We start from the raw sequence: 20,024 nt of genomic DNA, 5'->3' as shown, positions 1-20,024 counted from the left end.
CTCCGACAACATAATTGCCATCAATCCTCTGTATGCCTTCTGATTGAGGATACTAGAGTTGGACTGAATCATCAGTGACTTAAGGAAGTCCAGCTCCGTTATTTGAAGGATTCAGTTCATTTTTATTTAAAAAGACGTCTTCCAGGCTGCCTCTTCCTGTGCATTTCTGTTAGGAGCAGGTACTCATTTACTTGCAAGACAGGAAAAAAAAAAAAAAAAAAAAAAACTCTTATTTTGAGGGACATTACTGAATCATTTTATCTTTATTCCTTATTTTATTCCAGATTAGAATTTGTCTTGATATCATTTGCCATAACCACTGAAACATTTTGTTTGCTTTTGATTTTACTCTCTACTCCCCTGGAATGAACCTTCCTACTCACCCTCAGTAAGGTCGTCAATATTTCTGCTCAGATCTCCTATCTGAAAGTTACAATGAGACCACAGATAATGAGGCTTATCTCTAAAACACTGTAGTTGTCCTGGATTTCTGGATTTCCTTGTTACGTGGTCCAAAGAATGCCAATAAAGGGTCTTCCCCTTAGCCTGCATATTTGACAGTCTTGACTGCAAAGCCCTGGAGTTTTATGTTGCATTTTTTGTGTTTTCTTCTTGACCAAATAATTCCTTCTCATGATATTTTGCTTTTATTGTTGTTTTGTTATGTTATAGGTTGTACATCTGTGAAAGAGCCCTATCTGTCTCTGTCTATCTGTATACATACACACATACATATCAAACTAGAACCTCAAAAAGAATTCATTTTTTAAGAAAAGAATGCCTATATCCTCCAGTAAATGAAATACTAGAAACCTTCAAGTTGAATTAGTTGTTTTATTTTGTTGACTTTTCTAGTCCATAGTGGGTCAAGTTCTTATTCTCCATACTATCTTCTTTCTTTAACAGGTTTATTTCAGACAAATACTGTGCTCTGTTTGCTGGAGACTTCCCTATTAGCTCATGAGACACCAGTCTGCAATACTGTCACAATAGACATGTTCTTAAAAGCTCTTATCTAAATCCAGTTTTTAGAATTATACCTTATGAAAATTGGGATTCTGATATTCTAGAAAGCAAAACACCTTTATATAATGTTGTTTTCAATTTTGGTTTTAAAGCTTTGTGTTAAGTTTCTTATAGTCTACTGAGGAAGGTAGACATAGACAGATTTGTACAAGTTGATAAATATGAGTCTAAACAAAAATTTAAAACTATGGTAGAAATCTATTATCTGGGGACCCTATTTGATATGCAATAGGTTCTCAATAAATATTCATTGAATAAATGAAATTTGAGAAAGTTTTCATCTCAGATATTCCTTTTTTGTAGAATAATAGGGAGGGGGGAAATGACCTGATAACATTAAAAAAAAAAAAAAAAAAACAACTACATAATATCAAGGCTAGGCATGGTGGTGCAGGACTCTAAACCCAGCAACTTGATTGAGAGACTGATGCAGAAGGATCAAAGGTTTGAGGCCAGCCTTTTTAACTTGGTGAGATCCTGTCTCAAAAAAAGGCTGGGTGGGCTTGGCTTGTGGCTCAGTGGTAGAGTGCTGGCCTTGCAAATGTGAGGTACTGGGTTTAATCCTCAGCACCACATAAAAAATAAAATAAAGGTATTATGTCCATCTACAACTAAAAAAAAATAAATAAAAATTAGGGAAAAAAAGCTGGGGGATCTGGAAATGTATCTCAATGGTAAGGTGCCTCTGGTTTCCATCTCTAGTACTGCCAAAATAATAATAATATAACTTTAGAATGATATTGTTTTTGATTTGTAGGATCATAACTCTCTCATGAACAAAGTGAATATAATCACAAGAGAAACATGAGCTATACTTATTCTCTTCTCCTTCCTAAGAATTCAAACAACTGTGTCATGCAAACTTGGCCCCTCACACTTCTTAAACTAAAATTAATAAAATATTCACCTCTCCTGGTGTATGAAGCAGAAAAAGTCTACAGTTGAAGGTCACAGGAATGTCATCTTTACTCCCCTTCTTTACATGGTGGTCTTGAGCTCTTCTCACTCTTCAGGAATCTTGAAAATAAGTATTTTGTGCAAGGAAAGTTTTACTTTATTTATACTGATTCATGCTGGTAGGTGGTGTGTCCATTTTCTCAATGATCCCCTAATTATGTAATTTGAGAGTTGTTTCTCTTCCTAGTAGCAAGTTCCTGTTTACAGGCCCTATTAACCTTCCTGCTCAATGTTAACTTACAAATTCTCTTTCTTTTGGATTGTTTCTGTTTGAAAGTTAAGCCCTTAAATTATGAATAATTCTAAATTGCAATAATCACTTGAATAATATACTTTCATCAACATCTGCTTAAGAGTTCAGGAACCTCCCAGTAACCTCATGGATCTTTTGTCTGTTCTTTGGGGCTTTTAGAATTTGCCAAGATACTAGGGATATTGGTGGGGGTGGGGGAGGGGTCAAAGAGAGAGAGAGATTTGTGAAGACTACTCTAACATTATTATATAAGAATAATTTGTTTTTACAGACATGACATGACTGTTGCAAAGGGGAAAGCATTTCTTATGACATTACCCCCTTTATTGCTTAAAGAGATTCAAGTTCCAATGTTGACCTGTCAGTTGCCATGTGAGTGATTCCAGTCTGTCCTTTTAGGGTTATGGTATACATCTAACTCATGTCAGAAAGGCCCAGTAAGAATTAAGAATTTGTCCACATTTCTTCCTTTTTTAAAAAAATTAATTGTAGATTAAATAATAACTTTATTTTATTTATTTTTTATGTGGTGCTGAGGCTTGAATCCTGTGCCTCACACATGCTAAGCAAGTGCTCTACCATTGAGCCACAACCCCAGTCCCCTACATTTATTTCTTGACAAGTGAAATAATTGCCAGAAACATCTGTTGATTTCATATGGTATATCTGTAATGTCTGCAGGTGAGAATGACATTCCAAATCTGTATTTTGCTATACCCATGGTGCCTGTGTCATTTAGCTACATCAGCTCCAAAATGTTTTTTTCAATGCATGGTTCCAAGTTTTTAAAGATGAGAAGAAACAGAAAGTTCTTTTCTTTGAGCAGTATTCTAAAGTTTACAGAACACATTCCTGCATATGATCCCACTTGATCCTCGTGATAGCTCCGTGAGCTGTGCAAGGCAATTCTTGTTCTCCCCATTTTGTAGATTCATTAATCAAGAATCTGAATCAAATGGAAATTGCCTGAGGCCACATAACCATCAGAGATGGGTTCTTGAAGAGAGTTCAGGTTTCCTCTCTCCTGGGTTGGTCCTGTTCTCCAAGCATGATTGTGACTGCTTGGACCATGGACTGGGGTTTTTGTTGGTTGTAGGCAGACTACAGTGCAGTGCCGCAGCCTCTTACAGCCCTATATATAGAAGAATTAACTTGCAGTTAAACATCAAATATGTGAAACTGGAGGCAACCCAGAAGGATGTGTCTGGGGTGGGGTCAGGAATTTAGACCGGCTGAGTTATAAGGAAATTGGTAGCCAAATAGTAGATATTCTATAGTGAGGTGCTATAAAATGCAGGTAGGACATGGCCTGTTTAATAGTAAAGGCCAGAGTGTGAGATAAAAGGCAAGTGTCATAGAAGCCAAGGGCATCTATTTGGATGCAAGGGGCCCACTAGTCAAAAAAAGACACAGTTTCAGGTGCCATGGCAAGACCACTCTTACGGAAAAAGCCTGGCTCATATTAAAGGTATATCCTTTAAGATGAAGAAGGGATTTTGCTCCAAATTTTCATGTCATCCATTTCCTTTTGACTCTTTCCTTCTCACTCTTATTTTAGCCTGTTCCTATGTCTTTTTTCTAAGCTTCAAGAATCTCAGTTTTTGTTTTATGTAGAAATAGACTGTCCCTATACAATATTAACATGGGGCTTGTGGCATTTTTCCCTGCAGAGGAACAAAGGAACAGTATGATCAACTCCAGTTTGGAATCTGTCTCATCAAATGCAAACAGCGTCCTTAATTCCAGCAGCAGCCTACAGCCCAACATGAACTCCAGTGACCCAGACCTGGATGTGGTCAAGCCCACCCGGCCCAACTCACTGTAAGTATGACGCCCACCCACTTGCTACACAAGGGCCCCAGTCAGCCGTTGTGCCAGAATTTACTCTCTGGTCCCACCTGACTTTGGGCCATAGTCCCATGAACATGATTTAAACCTTTTCCCTAAACTTGGAGGTTGGCTGGTTTGTTGGATTTTTTTAAAGTATCATCATCTCAAAGGGGAGTCACTATTCTTAACATACTGCTTCTTGGCCTTGGTGAACTTGACTTACTGTCCTGCTGAGATGGCTTTGGTGATGGCTATTGCCTGTGCTGGCTGCTGGGCATGAAATTTGCTTATATCATAAATATCCAGGGACTGTAGTAGCTCTGTAGATCAGTAGCCAAGTATGTTTCATTCATGTTGTCTCAGTTTTTCTTCCCCTGACTATGTTGGAAATGTTCAGTGCTACCTCTGTGCCCGCTTCCAAAAAGGAAGAGCCCCTAGTTGGCCTTTGGGTCTTCATATCCTCAAACCTTAGTATAACTATGATCTTTCACCAGAGACTATGAAAGAGCCCTTTTTTTTTTTTTTTTTTTTTTTTTTGACTTTATCTTGAGTCTTAGGCACTACAGCCAAGACAGGCAGTGTGGGGACTGGTTGTCCAATCCCCCACAGAAACTATTCCACTAGATCCAGAAAGTTCTCCCCTGTGAATTTATCCAGCATTGCTTAGCATGCTTCTTCAGACCATCCTATAAATCTTGTCAGCTAGAGCCTTTGCAGAAAGAATGTGAGGCCATGACCAGAACAGCTGGACTCTCAGGCTACAGCTGTATAAAAGTCAAGAAAAACAGAGTTGACTTTGCCTTTCTCTAGTGAAAATAACTTGAGGCTCAGCCACGGATTGTCTCCAGGCAGTTGTTTCACTTGGAGAGACATCAGCACTCGGGTGAGACACCACTATGTCAGCAATCTTCTCCTGACCCTCGGAGTGCTGTGGTTGCATGACAGCACCCAGAGGTTCCATCTCTTTAAGATATTTACAGATCTGCAAAATGGGTCTAATGATTTTTTGCCTTAGAACAGACTAAGGGAAAATAAATGTTTGGGAGGAAAAATGACTCCAAAATGGCCTCAAAAAGTACATGTAATAGATAGGTAACTACCGTGTAAGGTAAAATCTTTGAGAAAAATCCAGTCTTCTTTTAGTTGTTGGCAGCTTTACATTGTATGGATATTCAGAAAGTTTAATTCCTGGCCCTTTTTTGGTAGTGTGTCTGTTCACCAAGATGTGGACCAGTGCCTCAAGAGCTTAAAATTATTGAATCTGTCCATCTTCTGGGCAGTGGGTTTCTTCTGGTTCTCTATGAATGAACTTGCAGAGGAACCCACCCAGCCTTTCTGCATGTTTTCTCAGGCTCTCCTATACCTGATTTCCTAAAATTAAAGAAGATTCTATATTCTTCCCTTTCTTTTTTTTTTTTTTTTTCTTCCTTTTCCTCCATTTGGTTTACATTTCTGTACCTTGCAGTGGCTAAAGTTATTTCTTGCTCAGCATGAGCAAAGTTGAACTTCTTGCCCAGGTTGCTTAACACCCTCTGACTTTAGCCATCCAATACCAACTAATGGTCTTTAATCTTTGTTTTTAGCGGCTGGTAACTCAGGGCCCCTGAGTCACCACTGAGTACAGTGTGTACTGAGAGGTTGTTTAGGCAGCTAAATGAAAGGGGGAATATATCTTTTAAACAGGTCCTAGAGGAGAAGCCTTGGGATTTTTAATATTTTAAGATATCTACATGTGGTTTGTGTTTTATAACATACTGAAGATCACTCAGCCAACTTCAGACCATCCAGGTGGACTATTCCCTGCCTAATGCAGATTTGGGAGTCTTTCCCAGGAAGGGAGGGTGATTTCAGAAATAGTTCTACTTGTTTGTATTTAAAAGAGGATTAGAGGTAGACCTGTAGGTGTGTTTCCAACAAGACTTCTGTCCCCAAGCTGAATGAGTTTCTGACTCCCCCTGTGCATCCTGAGGCCAGGGAAGGCTGTTCCTTGAGGTAGTAGCAGTGCCAGTGCTGGTGCTGGCATTTGCCTGGTCCCTGAGTGGGTGCCATGCCAAAGCCCCTGTGAGCTTAGTAAACAGGTTCACTAGCTATCCCTCAAACCCAAGGTCCATCTGCCTGGGATTTGCCTGGATGGACCATGAATGGAAGTTAGGCATTCCTGCCAAATGGAAGCCATGGTACTTCCCCTGAGTAATTAATTCTGATGAGGCTGTCAGCACATTATGCCAGGGTAACCAGGCCCAGTCACAGCCAACCAAGAACCCAGAGCTGGAGCCCTTCACTCCCTCCACTGTTGTTCAGTTAGAGGTTTACAGGGATCCCAGAATGAGAATACTTGATGCAGATGGAAACCATAAAACAAAGGCAGAGACAGAGGGCTGCTATTAGCTTGGTGATTATTTAGGTATAAGGTAGGAAACTGCCACCAGGAAACTGTTTGTTCTTTTTATTTCATTTATTCATTTTCACAGTGAACTGGACGATCATCATGGCCATGTAAAAATCATCATGAAAGAAACATTTGTTACTCAGTGTACTTTGGTGCCTCCAATAATACATTTTTTTCTCTTTGGTAAACCTTTCCTAGCTCTCCATGGAGATTAAGGTTCTCTTGTTGGCGTGAACCTAAAGCTAAATCAGGCATCAGAATTAGTGTTGCCATCATTCTGCCCAGGCCAGGGAGGGCAAGGCTGTTGTGTTCAAATCTTTGGCAGGTTTTCAGCTAGATTCCTAAAAATCAAAGGACAGTTGATAAACCAGTACCAAAGTTCAGCTGGTCTGAAATCATCAGCAAATCTTGCTAAATCTGTTTTGTGCCCAAATCTGTACTAAACTTCCTAGGGGAAACCAGAAAAGGAGAATTTTTCTTGTTATGGTTTGGATGTGAGATGTCCCCCAATAGCTCACATGTGAGACAATGCAATAAGGTTTGAAGGAGAAATGACTGGGTTATAGCATTAACCTAATCAGTGAATTGAGCCCTGATGGGATTAACTGGGTGGTGGCTGGAGGCAGGTGAGGTGTGGCTGGAGGAAGTGGTTCATTGGGAGCTTAGCTGTGGGGTATATTTTTTGTATCTGGAGAGCAGAGTGTCTCTCACTCCTTTCTGATCACCATGTGAGCTGCTTCCCTCTGCCATACTCTTCCACCTTCACCTTGAGCTTCACCTTCACTCTTCAGCTTCACCTTGAGCTCTGAGGAATGACCTGGTTGTCAATGGACTGAGACCTTTGAAACCATGAGCCTTCAAATAAACTTTCGTCCTCTACAGTTGAAAGACCCTCCTCTGGATGGGTCTTTCAGTCTCAGCAGCTAAAAATCTGACTAAAACAATTCTTTTCCTTCCTGAGTGTACAGTTTGACTAAGGAGAAAATGCAGTGACATATGACAACGTGAGATGGGACTTTTATAGCTTTTAAGTATGTGTAGAGTTCACTGTCACCAGGCATAATGGTGCATGTCTGTAATCCTAGCTTCTTTGGGAGGCTGAGGCAGGAAGATCACTAGAGGCTAACCTCAGAAACTAGTGAGATCCTGTCTCAAAATAAAAAATGTAGCTCAAAGGTAGAATGCTCTGGGGCTCAATCCCCACTACCAAAAAAAAAAAAAAGGGTTAATATTAACTGAATATCTGTGAGCATATGCATCAGGTCAAAGTATTGGGAAAAGTAAGATGAAGGCGAGGTGGACATTAAGGAAGATATGTATGGGTAAGTGAAGGAGCATTCCAGGAAAGGGGAACGAGGGAGTGGAGATGATCCAGGATGGATAAATACAGTCTAAAATCATGTATTAGGGGAAGGGAATTGTAGTTGCACCCCTGCCACTACCAGCAAACAACAACAACAAACACTTGAACAGATCTTTAAAATTAGGACACTTAATATAAAAAAATCCAGACTTCCTGCTGAAACAACTGGACACGCACATGCAAAAACATGAATCTGAATAAAGACCTTACACCTTTCACCAAAATCAACTCCAAGTGGATCATAGATTTAAATGTGAAAGATCAAAGCTATTAAACTTCTAGAAGATAACAGGAGAAAACCTAGATGGCCTTGGGTGTGATGATGACTTTTTAGTGAAAGAAAAATTGTTAAGTTGGCCTTCATTTAAACCAAAAACTTCTACCCTGTGAAAGACACTGGTGAGATAATGAAAAGATAAACCACAGATGGGGAGAAAATATTTGCAAAACTCATATCTGATAAAGGACTAGTATCCAAGAAATACAAAGAACTCTTTAATTAACTCAACAGTAAGTAAACAAACTACATAATTAAAATATGGTTGAAAATCTGAACAGACACCTCACCAAGGACATTCAGGTGACAAATGTGCATATGAAAAGATGCTCTACAACATACATCACCAAGAAGTGAACATTACAACACACCTTTTAGAATAGTCAGACTTCCAGAATACTGACACCACACAGTGTTGGGGAGGACAGGGAGCCACAGGAACTCTTGCTCATTACTGGTGGGAATGCAAACTGGTAGAGTCACTTTGAAAGACAATTTGGCAGTTTCTTACAAAATTAAACATACTTGTACCATACAATCTTGCAATTGTGCTCCTTGGTATTTATCAAATGATTTGAAAATTTTTATATCCATATCACAAACATCCACGTAGATTTTTTTAGCAACAGCTTTATTTATAACTCCCAAAATTTGGTAGCAATCCAGATATTCTTTAGTAAGTATGAATGGATAAGCTGAGGTATGTTCAGACAGTGGAATACATTCAATATTAAAAAGAACTATCAAGGCATGAAAAAAAAAACATGAAGGAACCTTAAATGAATGTTGCTAAGAAACCTGTCTGGAAAGACTATAAAAAGGTATGATGCCAAATATATGACTTTCTGAATGATGAAAAACTATGGAGTCAGTAAAAAGATCAGTGGTTGCCAGGGATTCAGAAAGAGTGGAAAGGGCATGAATGTTGGGGCACAAGGCATTTTTAGCATTGTGAAACTATTCCACATGGTACTATAAAAGTAGATACAGACATTCATTTGTCAAAACCCATAAAACTCATAGAATACAAAGAGTGAATCCTAATATGAACTGTGGACTTTAGTTAATAATATTATATTAATATTTGTTCATCAGTTGTAACAAATGTTCCATGCTAATGCAAGATGTTAATAATTGGGAGGAAATATGGAGTGAGGGAGAAGAAACAGATTTAGCAATAATTTTTCTGTAAACCTAAGACTGCCTTAAAAAAATAAAGTCCACTAATATGTTTTTTTTTTTAATTCAGATTTCCATCTTCTTTTGAAAAGGTAGAAGATTGTACTACACCAAACCCAGTTGTTACTTGGTTGGAGATGATGCTGTTTGGTTCCTCCAATCTCAACACTAGCCTGCTCTACTCCTTGAGATCTTCTGCCTGTTGACATGCAATAGATTAAGTATGGCCCAGAATCTTTTCTGCCCCTTTCATTAAGAACTGAAGCCCTTGTATCTAGGCTGGCCTTCAATCTGGGACTTGTTTTGAACAATAGAATGTGGTAGAAGTGATGCCATATGACTTCCCCAGCCCTGGCCACAAGGCCTTGCACCTTCTTCTCTCATCCTCTTGGAGCCCAGCCACCACATACAGAAGCCCAGCCTAGCCTCTGTGAGAATGTACAACCACTGGAGAGAGAAGCCCAGCTCTCCCAGCCAAGCCCCATACCCAGGCAACCAGTTAGTTGAACGAAGTGACATGAGTTATTCCAGGCATGACGCACTGAAGAGCAGCCCAGGCCGCCCATAGACTCATGTTAGATAATACATTGTGGCTGTTTTAGGCCACTGAGTTTGGGGCGGTTTGATGTGCAGCAATAGTTAACTAACACAGGCCTATGATTTTGTGACCTCGGAGTCACAGGCCACTGCCTGTGGATGGAGCTGGGCCGTCTGGGTGAGATAGAGCTGGGGAAAGCTCTCACTGTGCCACGTGGACACTACTAGCCTTTCACTTTTCGGAATCTTCTTTGAAAGAAAATGACTCATAACTGAGATTCTAAGAAATTAAGAAACAAAACAAAATTCCTAGCTAATGGCTGAGGCAAGCAAGAAAGATGGTCCAAACATTGGACTGAAAAGCAGGAAACCCTGGGTTTGAATCCTGGCACCAACACAGGCTGGCTGTAGAATCAGTCCTTGGCTCTGAACACACCCAGCTCCTACTCCCTGGGTGGAAGACATGTGACTGCCCCACCTCCAACAAAGGAGACAGTTCAGTGAGTGCTTACAGAGCCCCCTCTCCTTCCACAAGGACCAGTAGAAATGGTATGGTGCCAACTCCTTCCTGGAAGATCTTGATTTTTAAAGAGGAAGTAAATAAATACTGAGAAAGAAGTCAGGGGACGTCCCACCAGGGACATAATATATTGCAGTAATTCCCTAGATTAGAAACTCATAGGCAAATGCTTTCTTCATACCACTGTGGTGAGGATGAGGGGGTTTGTTAAGATTGGAAGAAGTCTAGGAGGGTAGGGCTGATTACACCAATGGTGAGCCCCACCTCTGAGATCTCCCTGCATAAGTGGTTCCCACCTCTAAAAATTAACTGCTCAGTAGTCTCATAAATAAAACTGATTTTCCCTCATCCTTTCCTCTTCTCTCTCTCTCTCTCTCTCACACACACACACACACACACACACTTCCAAGTTATTTCTGGTGACCTAAAAGATGTGCACATGCCAAAGGCTTGCATATTCCGCCAGAATCAACCATCCTCTCCCATCTTAATGGACAGAGAGCAGACCGTGGAATCCAAAGGATAAACAAGGGTTGCTTCCAGGCGGGGTTGTTTGCTTGACTCCTCAGTTTGATTCAGCTGCTCTCTGATGAAATGTAGGGGAAACTTGCCTAGAGAGATGTCTCTAAAATTTTACTTATCTTCCGCTTATTCAGTCAACATTCATTCAACAACTATAAACTGAATACCTATGAGTCAGTGTTATACTTGAGTGCTGAAGGTACAGTGATTTGAAAAGAAACATAGAGGGACTGAGAGTGTAGTTCTGTGATAGAGTGCATGTATTAGCATTCACCAGACTTCTAGGTTCAAACTTCAGTGCAAAAAAAAAAAAGTGGGGGGGGGGGGAGTTCTGTTTTTATGGAGTGTGTGTGTGTGTGTGTGTGTGTGTGTGTGTCCCGGGGATTAAACCCAGAGACACTCTACCACTGAGCTACATACCCACCTACCCATCTATCTATCTATTTATTTATTTTGAGACAGGTCTCCTAGATAGCTGAGACAGACCTTGAACTTGTGGTTCTTCTGCCTCAGCCTCCTAATTACTCAGGATTACACATGTGGGCTACTATGCCCACTGCTTCCATGGATTTTATTTTCTAGTGGGTACAGGAGAAAAATCTGTGTCTAATGTATTAGTCGGTGAGGAATTCTATGGAGAATACTAATGCAGGGTGAAGGAAATAGAGGTTTGGAGGAGAAGGAAGAAAGTTCCTTTAACTCTCTCCACTTCAGTTCCCTCAGAAAGGTGGCATGGAGATTGAGGTCATCCTTTGTATTTTATTTGCATGTCTAGCACTCTGAATTACAGCAATTATTATAAATATTATCTCAAGAGAGCTCCCTCCACACACACTCTTTTCTTTTTTTTCTCTTCTCTCAGCCCTGGTATACACTTTTCCTTTGCAGAAAAAATGTCCCCACTGTTGCTTTCACATTTCCCTACAGCTCCCTACATCTAATCTGAAACTGGAGCTCTCTGTTGGTCCAGGGCTAGAGCTATCAATGCACGGGGGATCTGCTATTGTAGAGAGAGCCCTGCCTTGTTCCAAGACCAGCTGGGGTAGACATGCCTGTTCCTGGACAATATGGAAACCTCCAAATTCCATGGGGTACCTGATGGGCTGTGTGTATAGCTGTTATTTGTTGAGACTAAAAGAACCTCAAAATGAATAATGTGCATTAAACAAGCAATTCTTAATGGGTTTTATTTATTTATTTATTTATTTACAAAGAAAGGTAATTTTTTTTTTTTTTTTTTTTTTTGTCTCATTGCTATTATATGCCAAAGGAGTTAAACCTAGACAGGCAACTATTATTCTACTAGAATTGTCTTTATTTGTCATTCTTTGAAATGTAGGCATTTGAAAGAGGAAGTTTTCCTGTGTGGTTGGATTAGCTTTCTGTGGGGGAGGATCTCCCTGTTAGATTGAGGAGTCTGCTTCTCACCCACCTGCAAATGTAAAAGGTCTCTTTAGACAGTTCCACCTGCAAATTTGGGCAATAACTTGAAAGCATAATGGTTTTCTCCAGGAATCATTTGCCTTTTCTTGCTCCTGCTCACAGTCCCCCTGGTGATTCTAGCCGAATTCTTCCCTGTTGTTTCTAGGAAATGCCTGAAATAATCCTTCTGTCACCTTAGGCTCCTGGGACTGCCACAGTTATATCTTCCCCAAGTAACATTTCCTTGATGTGTTAGGAGAACGTTATTGGTGTGCCACATCGTCTTTTCTGAGTGGCCTCATGTCAGTTTTTTTTTCCCCCAAATGATATCTCCCTCTCCAGTCAGGAGCCTAGCTGGGATTCACATGGGTGGTTATAGAGATTACTGGTGGGTGATCCATCTGACTTCTATTGGATAAATGTGTTTGGTTATTAGCGGCTTCCCTCTCCCTCTCCATCCCTCTCTCTTTAATATAAAAACTGCTTGAGGCACCCTTCATGCTTCATGACACAGCAAGATTTCTTTCCCAAGCATCTGGGCTGTCAGTGGTACTTGAATCTCTACAGCCTGTCATTCAGGGGGAACTTGGGACAGGGCAGGGAAGGTACTGTTACAATGCCTACACACATCCCTGTTTTCCAACAGCATGGAAATCACAGATGGAAAAATATTTCCCTTCACATTTCCTGTACTTTTTCCCTTTTTCTCTATAAACTTATTAGGTAACTAAGTAATCTGAAACAATTCCCAAATTTGCCATGGCATACAGTACACATTCAAAGCCTTGAGGTTTGATTAAAGGCATGAATGAATGAATAGCATTCTGAATTTATCTGCCCTCAAATGCCTTATGGCACCGTATATGTGTGTCTAGGTGTTGAGCATTTTAAATCTAAAATTTTGGGTAGACTTTTTAGGGAAGGAAATGGGCTCAAGATTTGGCATGGCTGTCAGCAGTACTTTGCCTGTAAGGGGGCTTTCAAGGAGCTCTAAAGTGCCATTTTTCTCAGGTAGGATTAGTTTGGAATTGTTTCTCCCACTGTATATGTAGTCTGGAAGATCTTACTGGTGGATTCACATTCTAAATTGAATAAATGAAAATTACATTAAAGTACTGGTTTTTAAACCTTTTTAGTGAATCCGAGAGGCAGATGCTTACTTAGCTAGGGAAGTATTCCAGGTTGGATACAGCCTCAGGATCTTGTTTTTTAACCCTCTGCATTAAGAATCTAGAAAGCCATAGATCCTTCAGAGCCTTTCTCTGGTCTATTACACTGTCCTTCCAAGGAACTGTCTGAGCTCAGTGCAGTAGTTCAAGTAGTGGTTCAGGATCAGCATCGTGGGCAATCACCTGACACTTGTAAGATGTAGATTTTTACATTGGCCCACTCCATCAGCAACTCCTGAGCAGGGGCCTGGCACGCTGTGTTTCACCAAACCCTGCAGGTGATTCTGATCTGTGCTGAAGTCTAGTGCACAGTGGCATAGAGCGTTAGGCTGATAGACTTCCACAAGAATAAAACTGAAGCTGGGTACAGTGACAGACACCTGTAATCCCAGCTACTCAGGAGGTAGAGACAAGCAGGATCTCAAGTTTGAAGCCAGACTCGGCAACTTAGTGAGACCCAGTCTTAAAACAAAGGGCTGGGGATGTAGCTTAGTGGTAAAGTACCCCCAGGTTCAAATCCCAGTAATGCAATAATAAAATTAAATTGGGATTGACCTGATTCTAAAGCTCTTAGGGCCAAGCCTGGGTCATCACAGACACTCTCTGTCCATGTAGTGGTAACTGTAGTGGCCTTCACAGAGCCCTGCCCTTGGCCTTTGAGATCAATCATAACTTCTATGGCTGAGCAGGGGTTTGCTTTTCAGAGAAACTCAATTAGTTCACCAGTGTTGCACTTTCAGACTCCCCCAAAAAGCCCAGCCAACTGCTTTGCAAATGCATGTCTCTTGGTCACAAATCTAAAGAGGGTGGATGCATCGATCAAGCCAACAACTACGTGTATTGAGTACCTACTAGGTGTGAACAGGATGAGATCAAGACACTGGTATTGATAGTAGAATAGTTCTCAAGGGTATATGATATTAAAAGTGATGGATATGATCAACATGGACACTTGATTTAAAAATTTGGCATTTTTAAGTTAGTGTTTCCCAAACTGATGCAGGAAATAGGAGGAGGTATCATCAGGCAAGATCTGAGTTGGACCCCTTACCTGGAGGGATCAAGTGTTGGCTATACCATTTCCTAACTGCATAAACTTGGACAAGTCATTTGTCTTCTGAGAAATTGATGACAGTATCAGTTCTATGAAGTGATAATAATAATACCTACCTTCAATGTTGTATTCAGGGTAAGGATGAAATAATGCTTTCTTGATACATGGCCTAGTTCAGAGTAAGCAGTCAGTGAACATAGGTTGCCAGTGTAAGTCATGTGCCAGACAATAATATTTCAGTCAACAACAATGGACTGTGTATATGACAGTGGTTCCATAAGATCATATCACCTAGTGACCTTGTAGCTGTCTTAATTTGTGTAATTGCACTCTGATATTCATGCAATGACAGAATCATCTAACAATGCATTTCTCAGAATATCTATTTTAGTCAGATTTTTTCACTGTTGTGACTAAAAGATTTGATCAGAACAATTTTAGGAGGAAAAGTTTATTTGGGGGTCAGTTTCAGAGGTCTCAATCCACAAACAGCAGGCTCCATTCCTTAGGACTCAAAAGTGAGGCAGGATATCATGGCAGAAGAGTGTGATAGAGGGAAGTGGCTCATATGATGATCAGGAAGCAGAGAGACTGACTCCACTCCCCTAACCCACGCATGTCCCAATGTCCCACCTCCTCCAGCCACACCCCACCTGCCTTCAGTTACCACTCAATTAATCCCATCTGGCGATTAATTCACTGATTGCGTTAAAGCTCTCATAACCCAATCAATCATTTCTCCTCTGAACCTTTTTGCATTGTCTCATACATGAGCTTTTGGGGGAGACCTCACATCCAAACTTGTACAGTATCCCTGTCAGTAAACAACATATGACTATTTTTTTTTTTGTTACCTAATTGTTTACTTTAAGGTCCCCAGCAATGACAAAGGCCCCAGTGCTGCTTTCTTTCAGTTGCAGTAGATGGACACTCGATATTTATTTCTGCTTGTTTGACCCTAAGTGACTCAAAGCAACCCAGATTCAAAACATTGAGATCTTAAAAATGAATTGAAATACCTAAAACTGAATTAATTACAAAGAGTAAAATACACTGAAATCAGTGGAAGCACTCCCTTACCAGACAGACTTCAAGCTCTTTGCAAGAAGTCAACAGACTGAGTGTTTACCCTGGGGAGCCTTGTCAAGCCACCTACCCTATTGTTTCTCCTTTGGGTGGAGCCAACTGGAACTACATTAATTATGCTGGAAACTAATTGCAATCTGAGTCTTCACTAGGGAATAATTTAGCCTCTGGAATTCCTCTGCAGCCTATGACTCTGTGTTAATTTGAGTGCCTTTATGGCAAAAAGGAAAACAGTTTCTGAAAAAAGTCATTCTGAAATTCGGGCTTCTAGTCATTCAGTGCATTTGCTCTAGCAAATTCTCTTCCAGGGTCTCTCAACTTCCTTCACAAGGAGGCAGTATGATTCTCACCAAGACATTACTTCAATACTCCTTTGAATATTTCTTACAAATTAAAAATAGTTGGTGATGGGGCTCTTTCTTGGCTGATAACAAAATGCTCAGAAAATGGATAATAGCTGCTTTCAGGACTACCCTGTCACCTCCAGTTGCCCTATGCAGGAGAAGCCATGTCTTCAGGGGGAAAAAAAGTGATGATATTGTTCACAAATTAAGGTAGTAATGCCCACCCAAGAATGATGGATTAGCACCCTAGGAAGAAACATCAGCATAATCAAAATAGTATAATTAAGAAGGGTTTATTTATAAGAGGATTGGTGCAGGGGAGTCCAATTAGACAGTACACTACACCAAGTCTCGTAGCTGCCAATCAGTCTCGCCATCCTTAGACTGAAGGAACACGAGTAGAAAATGGTACCAGAATCTAAGGGTGGAGAATGTTGGATAAAGTTAGCAACTTGAAAGGTGCAGTGACCTTTGGTTAAGGATCACAGCAAGGTGGAGGTGTCCTCAAAGCAGGGGAGTAAAATCCTAAGCCTTCTCCATCCTTTCCTGCTAATCTGCAAAAGCTCCCCACTAGCTAACTGAAAGTCAGAGGGTGCAGAAGCCCTACTGATGTCATCCACACTTTGTTTCCAGAGAAGAAGGTAGGTGGGAGAATGTATCTAGAGAAACAAGTATGATATCTAGCATAATTGCAGTGGAAACAGCAGCAGTAATTATCAGTAAAGGATTCCCTAAAGAAATTATAGGCTAGAACAGTGGCCAGTACAGCAGAGAAATGAGGTAGTTCTCTATGTGCTAATATACAGTATCCTTCAAAGGTACATAAAGTGGGAAACAGGTGCAAAGCAGTGTGTAGTTATAGTACTCAAGCCAGCCTTCCCATTAGCATCCCAGCCCATCCCATCCCACCTAAACTCTGTCCCTAGAGCCTCAGTTAATTGATCTGGGGTAGGGTCTAATTTTTTGGCATGTTTTTTAAGCTTCCCAAGTGATTTTGATATGCAGCTAGATTTGAAAACCATTCATATTATGTAATGCTACTTATATAAGAATCCAGAGGTATAGACTAAAGACAAGTATGTGAACATGCCTAAAATATCTGAGAAGATCCAGGGGAGTGAATGTGTGGTAACCTCTGGAGGAAGCAGATGGGGCAAGGGTCTGCTGCAGGAATACCGGCTTTTCATTTCCATACTACCTCTTTCTCATGTGGGAATTGTTTACATGTGACACATTGACTGCTTTCTTTCAAAAGAGTAATTAAAAATAGATTTGCTTGGTTTCAAAATCACCATTTATTCATTTTCTTAAACTATGGCTTATACATGGGTGCTATGGCGAATGCCTATCGTCCCAGCAGTTCAGGAGGCTGAGGCAGAAGGATCATGATTTCAAAGCCAGCCTCAGCAATTTAGTGAGGCCCTAGCAACTCAGTAAGACCCTGTCTCTCAGTAAAATGCAAAAAAAGGGTTAGGGATGTGGCTCAGTGGTTAAGTGCCCCTGGGTTCAGTCCCTGGTACCAACAAGCAAAGCTATGGATATAAGAAAGGATTCTTTTTGTTAACATTGAATAAATGTTTTAAATCCTCTATAGCTAGGAATCTGAGATACTGTTTGACAAAAGAACAAGTTCTTTACCAAGCAGGTGTTGGCTTTTGATGTGTCATAAATGAATTGAAGGTCATTGAATCATTTCTTCAGTGACCAGATGACTCCTCTCCATACTGGCCTGTCCGGGGCCCCAGGTGGTAACTCATAGCACAGCCGAGGAAATCTGAAGGAGTTGGTTGAGCTCTCAGAGAGCTGAGTGACTTCAGTCAGCCTCTGGACTATTTCAGATTTCTTACTAAAACTGGGAAGTCCTGACTTAGGGAAGTAGAAAGTACATTTTAGCATTGAGCAGCTACTCTTGAACCCCTCCTACAACCCCCAACAGACATTGTGAAATTTAAGTAGTTCAGTTATCTTTGAGCTATAGATAGTTATTTCCCCTGATCATCTGTCATTCTCCATCTGCTGTCTACCCAATTTCCTTTAAAAGCTCCATTTTAAAGCAGAATTTATGATGGAAAAACCTTCACTCCTGACCTTTATGGAGATGCACTGGAGTTCCTCAGTAATAATCAGCAGTTGCCCTGGTAACCTTAGACACACTGCTTAAATCACCTGTATTCATCACCATCCCCTACCTTCAGGAGACTAAGATCACCTGCTTTGTGCTAATGAAAAAAGGGACATTTTAATAACTTTATAATCCTTTCAGCTGCTATTATAAGGGTAGAAGTGATACTGTTTGTGATTACTTACTAAAAAGAGGTTTTCCATTTTGTTTTTGAGTGACAAAGGTGGTGATATGGAATAGAAATCACCTCACTTTTGAGCAAATTAGAAAGCTAGTTTCTATTTTGTTCAGCACTGTACTCGCAAGATTGAAGTAGGTGAAACTTGCAGACTAGAATTTTAGCTGCACCAGACTAGAGTGGGAGGGTGAAATCGACGAATCTGTTATGATGTCGGAGATCTCTGACAAAGATGGTTAAAGCCCACCAGCTCTTGCACTTTGACTTGAAGAGTGCTGCGTGAAAGTTAGCAAATCCAAAGCACGGAGAGCTTTCTTATCTTTGAGTGAGTGTGTTGGCTTCACTCTGTCTCAGGGGCCGCCTGCCTCCTCCTGTAGCATCCGTGTACTGTGCTTTATGGTGTACAGCTCATGGTGGGAGCTCCATATGACTCCCTGCTTCTTCTGGGGGAGAAAGCATCCCCACCCCCAAATACATATGTCCTCTTTCCCATTCTTCTCTTGACTCTTTGTGTGAAAGTGGAATTAGAGGAAATATGTCTTTAGTCATCCTGTGGCAGCACTTACAATGTCCAATTGTCACAGTGAAAATAAACTGGCAGGAGATCAGGAATCAAGAAATGGAGTCATGGGAATCCTGGACATGCTAATCCAGTAGAGACAAGATCCACATGTTAGTGACTGATATGGCCAACATAATCATCCCAGACAGCAGTTGGAGCCCACACTATCCCAAGAGAACACTGCAAGCATTTAATTATTAGCAAACACCTAGCAGTCACTCTTGCTCTCTTCTTTACCCTTAAGTCTCCATATGATGCAAGCTTATTTTCATCTCATGGATTAGGGCACCACAGTTGAGTATCTGCTGCTGAGCCTAACTGCACCATGCACACACAGTAGAATCCAGAATTGGCATCCAGAATCAGCATCTAGAATCCACCAGATCTGACAGTCCTTTCCCAATGGATTTAGCAAGCACTTATTGAAAACTTACTGTTGAAGCCACTATTCCAGCCAATACGAAAGAAACAAACTTATATTCTATCCTCAAATTGCTTACTGCTCAGATGGAAGAGATCAGATCTACATTTATGGGAGACCATTGCTGCCAATACAAGATAGATTTTAAGTAGTGAGTGAGTGGCTTGACCATTTACCCCAAATATTTGCTGTTGAATGTATTATCTTTGCAATTGTACCTTGTATGGACAAGGTTTCCATAACTCCTCTCGTTCTTCTGCATCTGCTTTGAAGCTTATACTTTCTTTGTCTTCCTTCATCCAGTTTGCTGTGAGTTAGGGAGGAGGAGTTCTAGTTTTAGGACCCAGCTTTTTTCTTTCCTGTTTCCCAAGAGGCTTTTTTACCACTTAGGCTCTGCCACTTGTCAAGCACTGGGCTTAGAAAAGATGAGATAATGTACCAAATGAATTTTTTCCCCCAGAGAGATCTCCATGGTGCCAATCTCTCAGATGCCAAAAATCTAAAAATCTGGATTGTAAAAATGAGGCAGAGAGAAAAAAAATATGCCAAAAAAGAATGAAAAGATAGAACTTGATCATTTGAATACATTACATTTTAAAGTTAACCCCCTCCAGAATTTTTTTTTGAGGACTTATTTGTACTTTTTTCTTTTCCAATTAGCAGTATACTAATAGTGATAGTGTAAGTTTTCTATATAAATCCCTATACCAAAATGTTAAATTGAAATTTAATTTATACCTATAGGATTATTTTTTGATCTTATATGGAAAATGAAAGTTTGAGAATTAGTAATTCTTTAAACCTTGAATCAGT

General features: G+C 40.5%; 1 protein-coding gene across 5 annotated transcripts in view; it reads left to right on the top strand.

Annotated features, from left to right (window-relative positions):
• Positions 1–20,024, top strand: part of Arhgap26 (Rho GTPase activating protein 26) — a 409,111-nt gene that overhangs the window by 330,418 nt on the left and 58,669 nt on the right. For all 5 annotated transcript variants that reach the window (XM_076856778.2, XM_076856777.2, XM_076856775.2 and 2 more), the window contains exon 20: positions 3,907–4,057. In XM_076856778.2, the coding sequence (XP_076712893.1) occupies positions 3,907–4,057 (151 nt within the window). The remainder of the gene's footprint in view (positions 1–3,906; positions 4,058–20,024) is intronic.

The sequence above is a fragment of the Callospermophilus lateralis genome, chromosome 5, assembly GCF_048772815.1.
Source record: "Callospermophilus lateralis isolate mCalLat2 chromosome 5, mCalLat2.hap1, whole genome shotgun sequence".
NCBI lineage: Eukaryota > Metazoa > Chordata > Mammalia > Rodentia > Sciuridae > Callospermophilus > Callospermophilus lateralis.
Note: the sequence above shows the minus strand (reverse complement) of the source record. Positions and strands in the feature narration are given on the sequence as shown.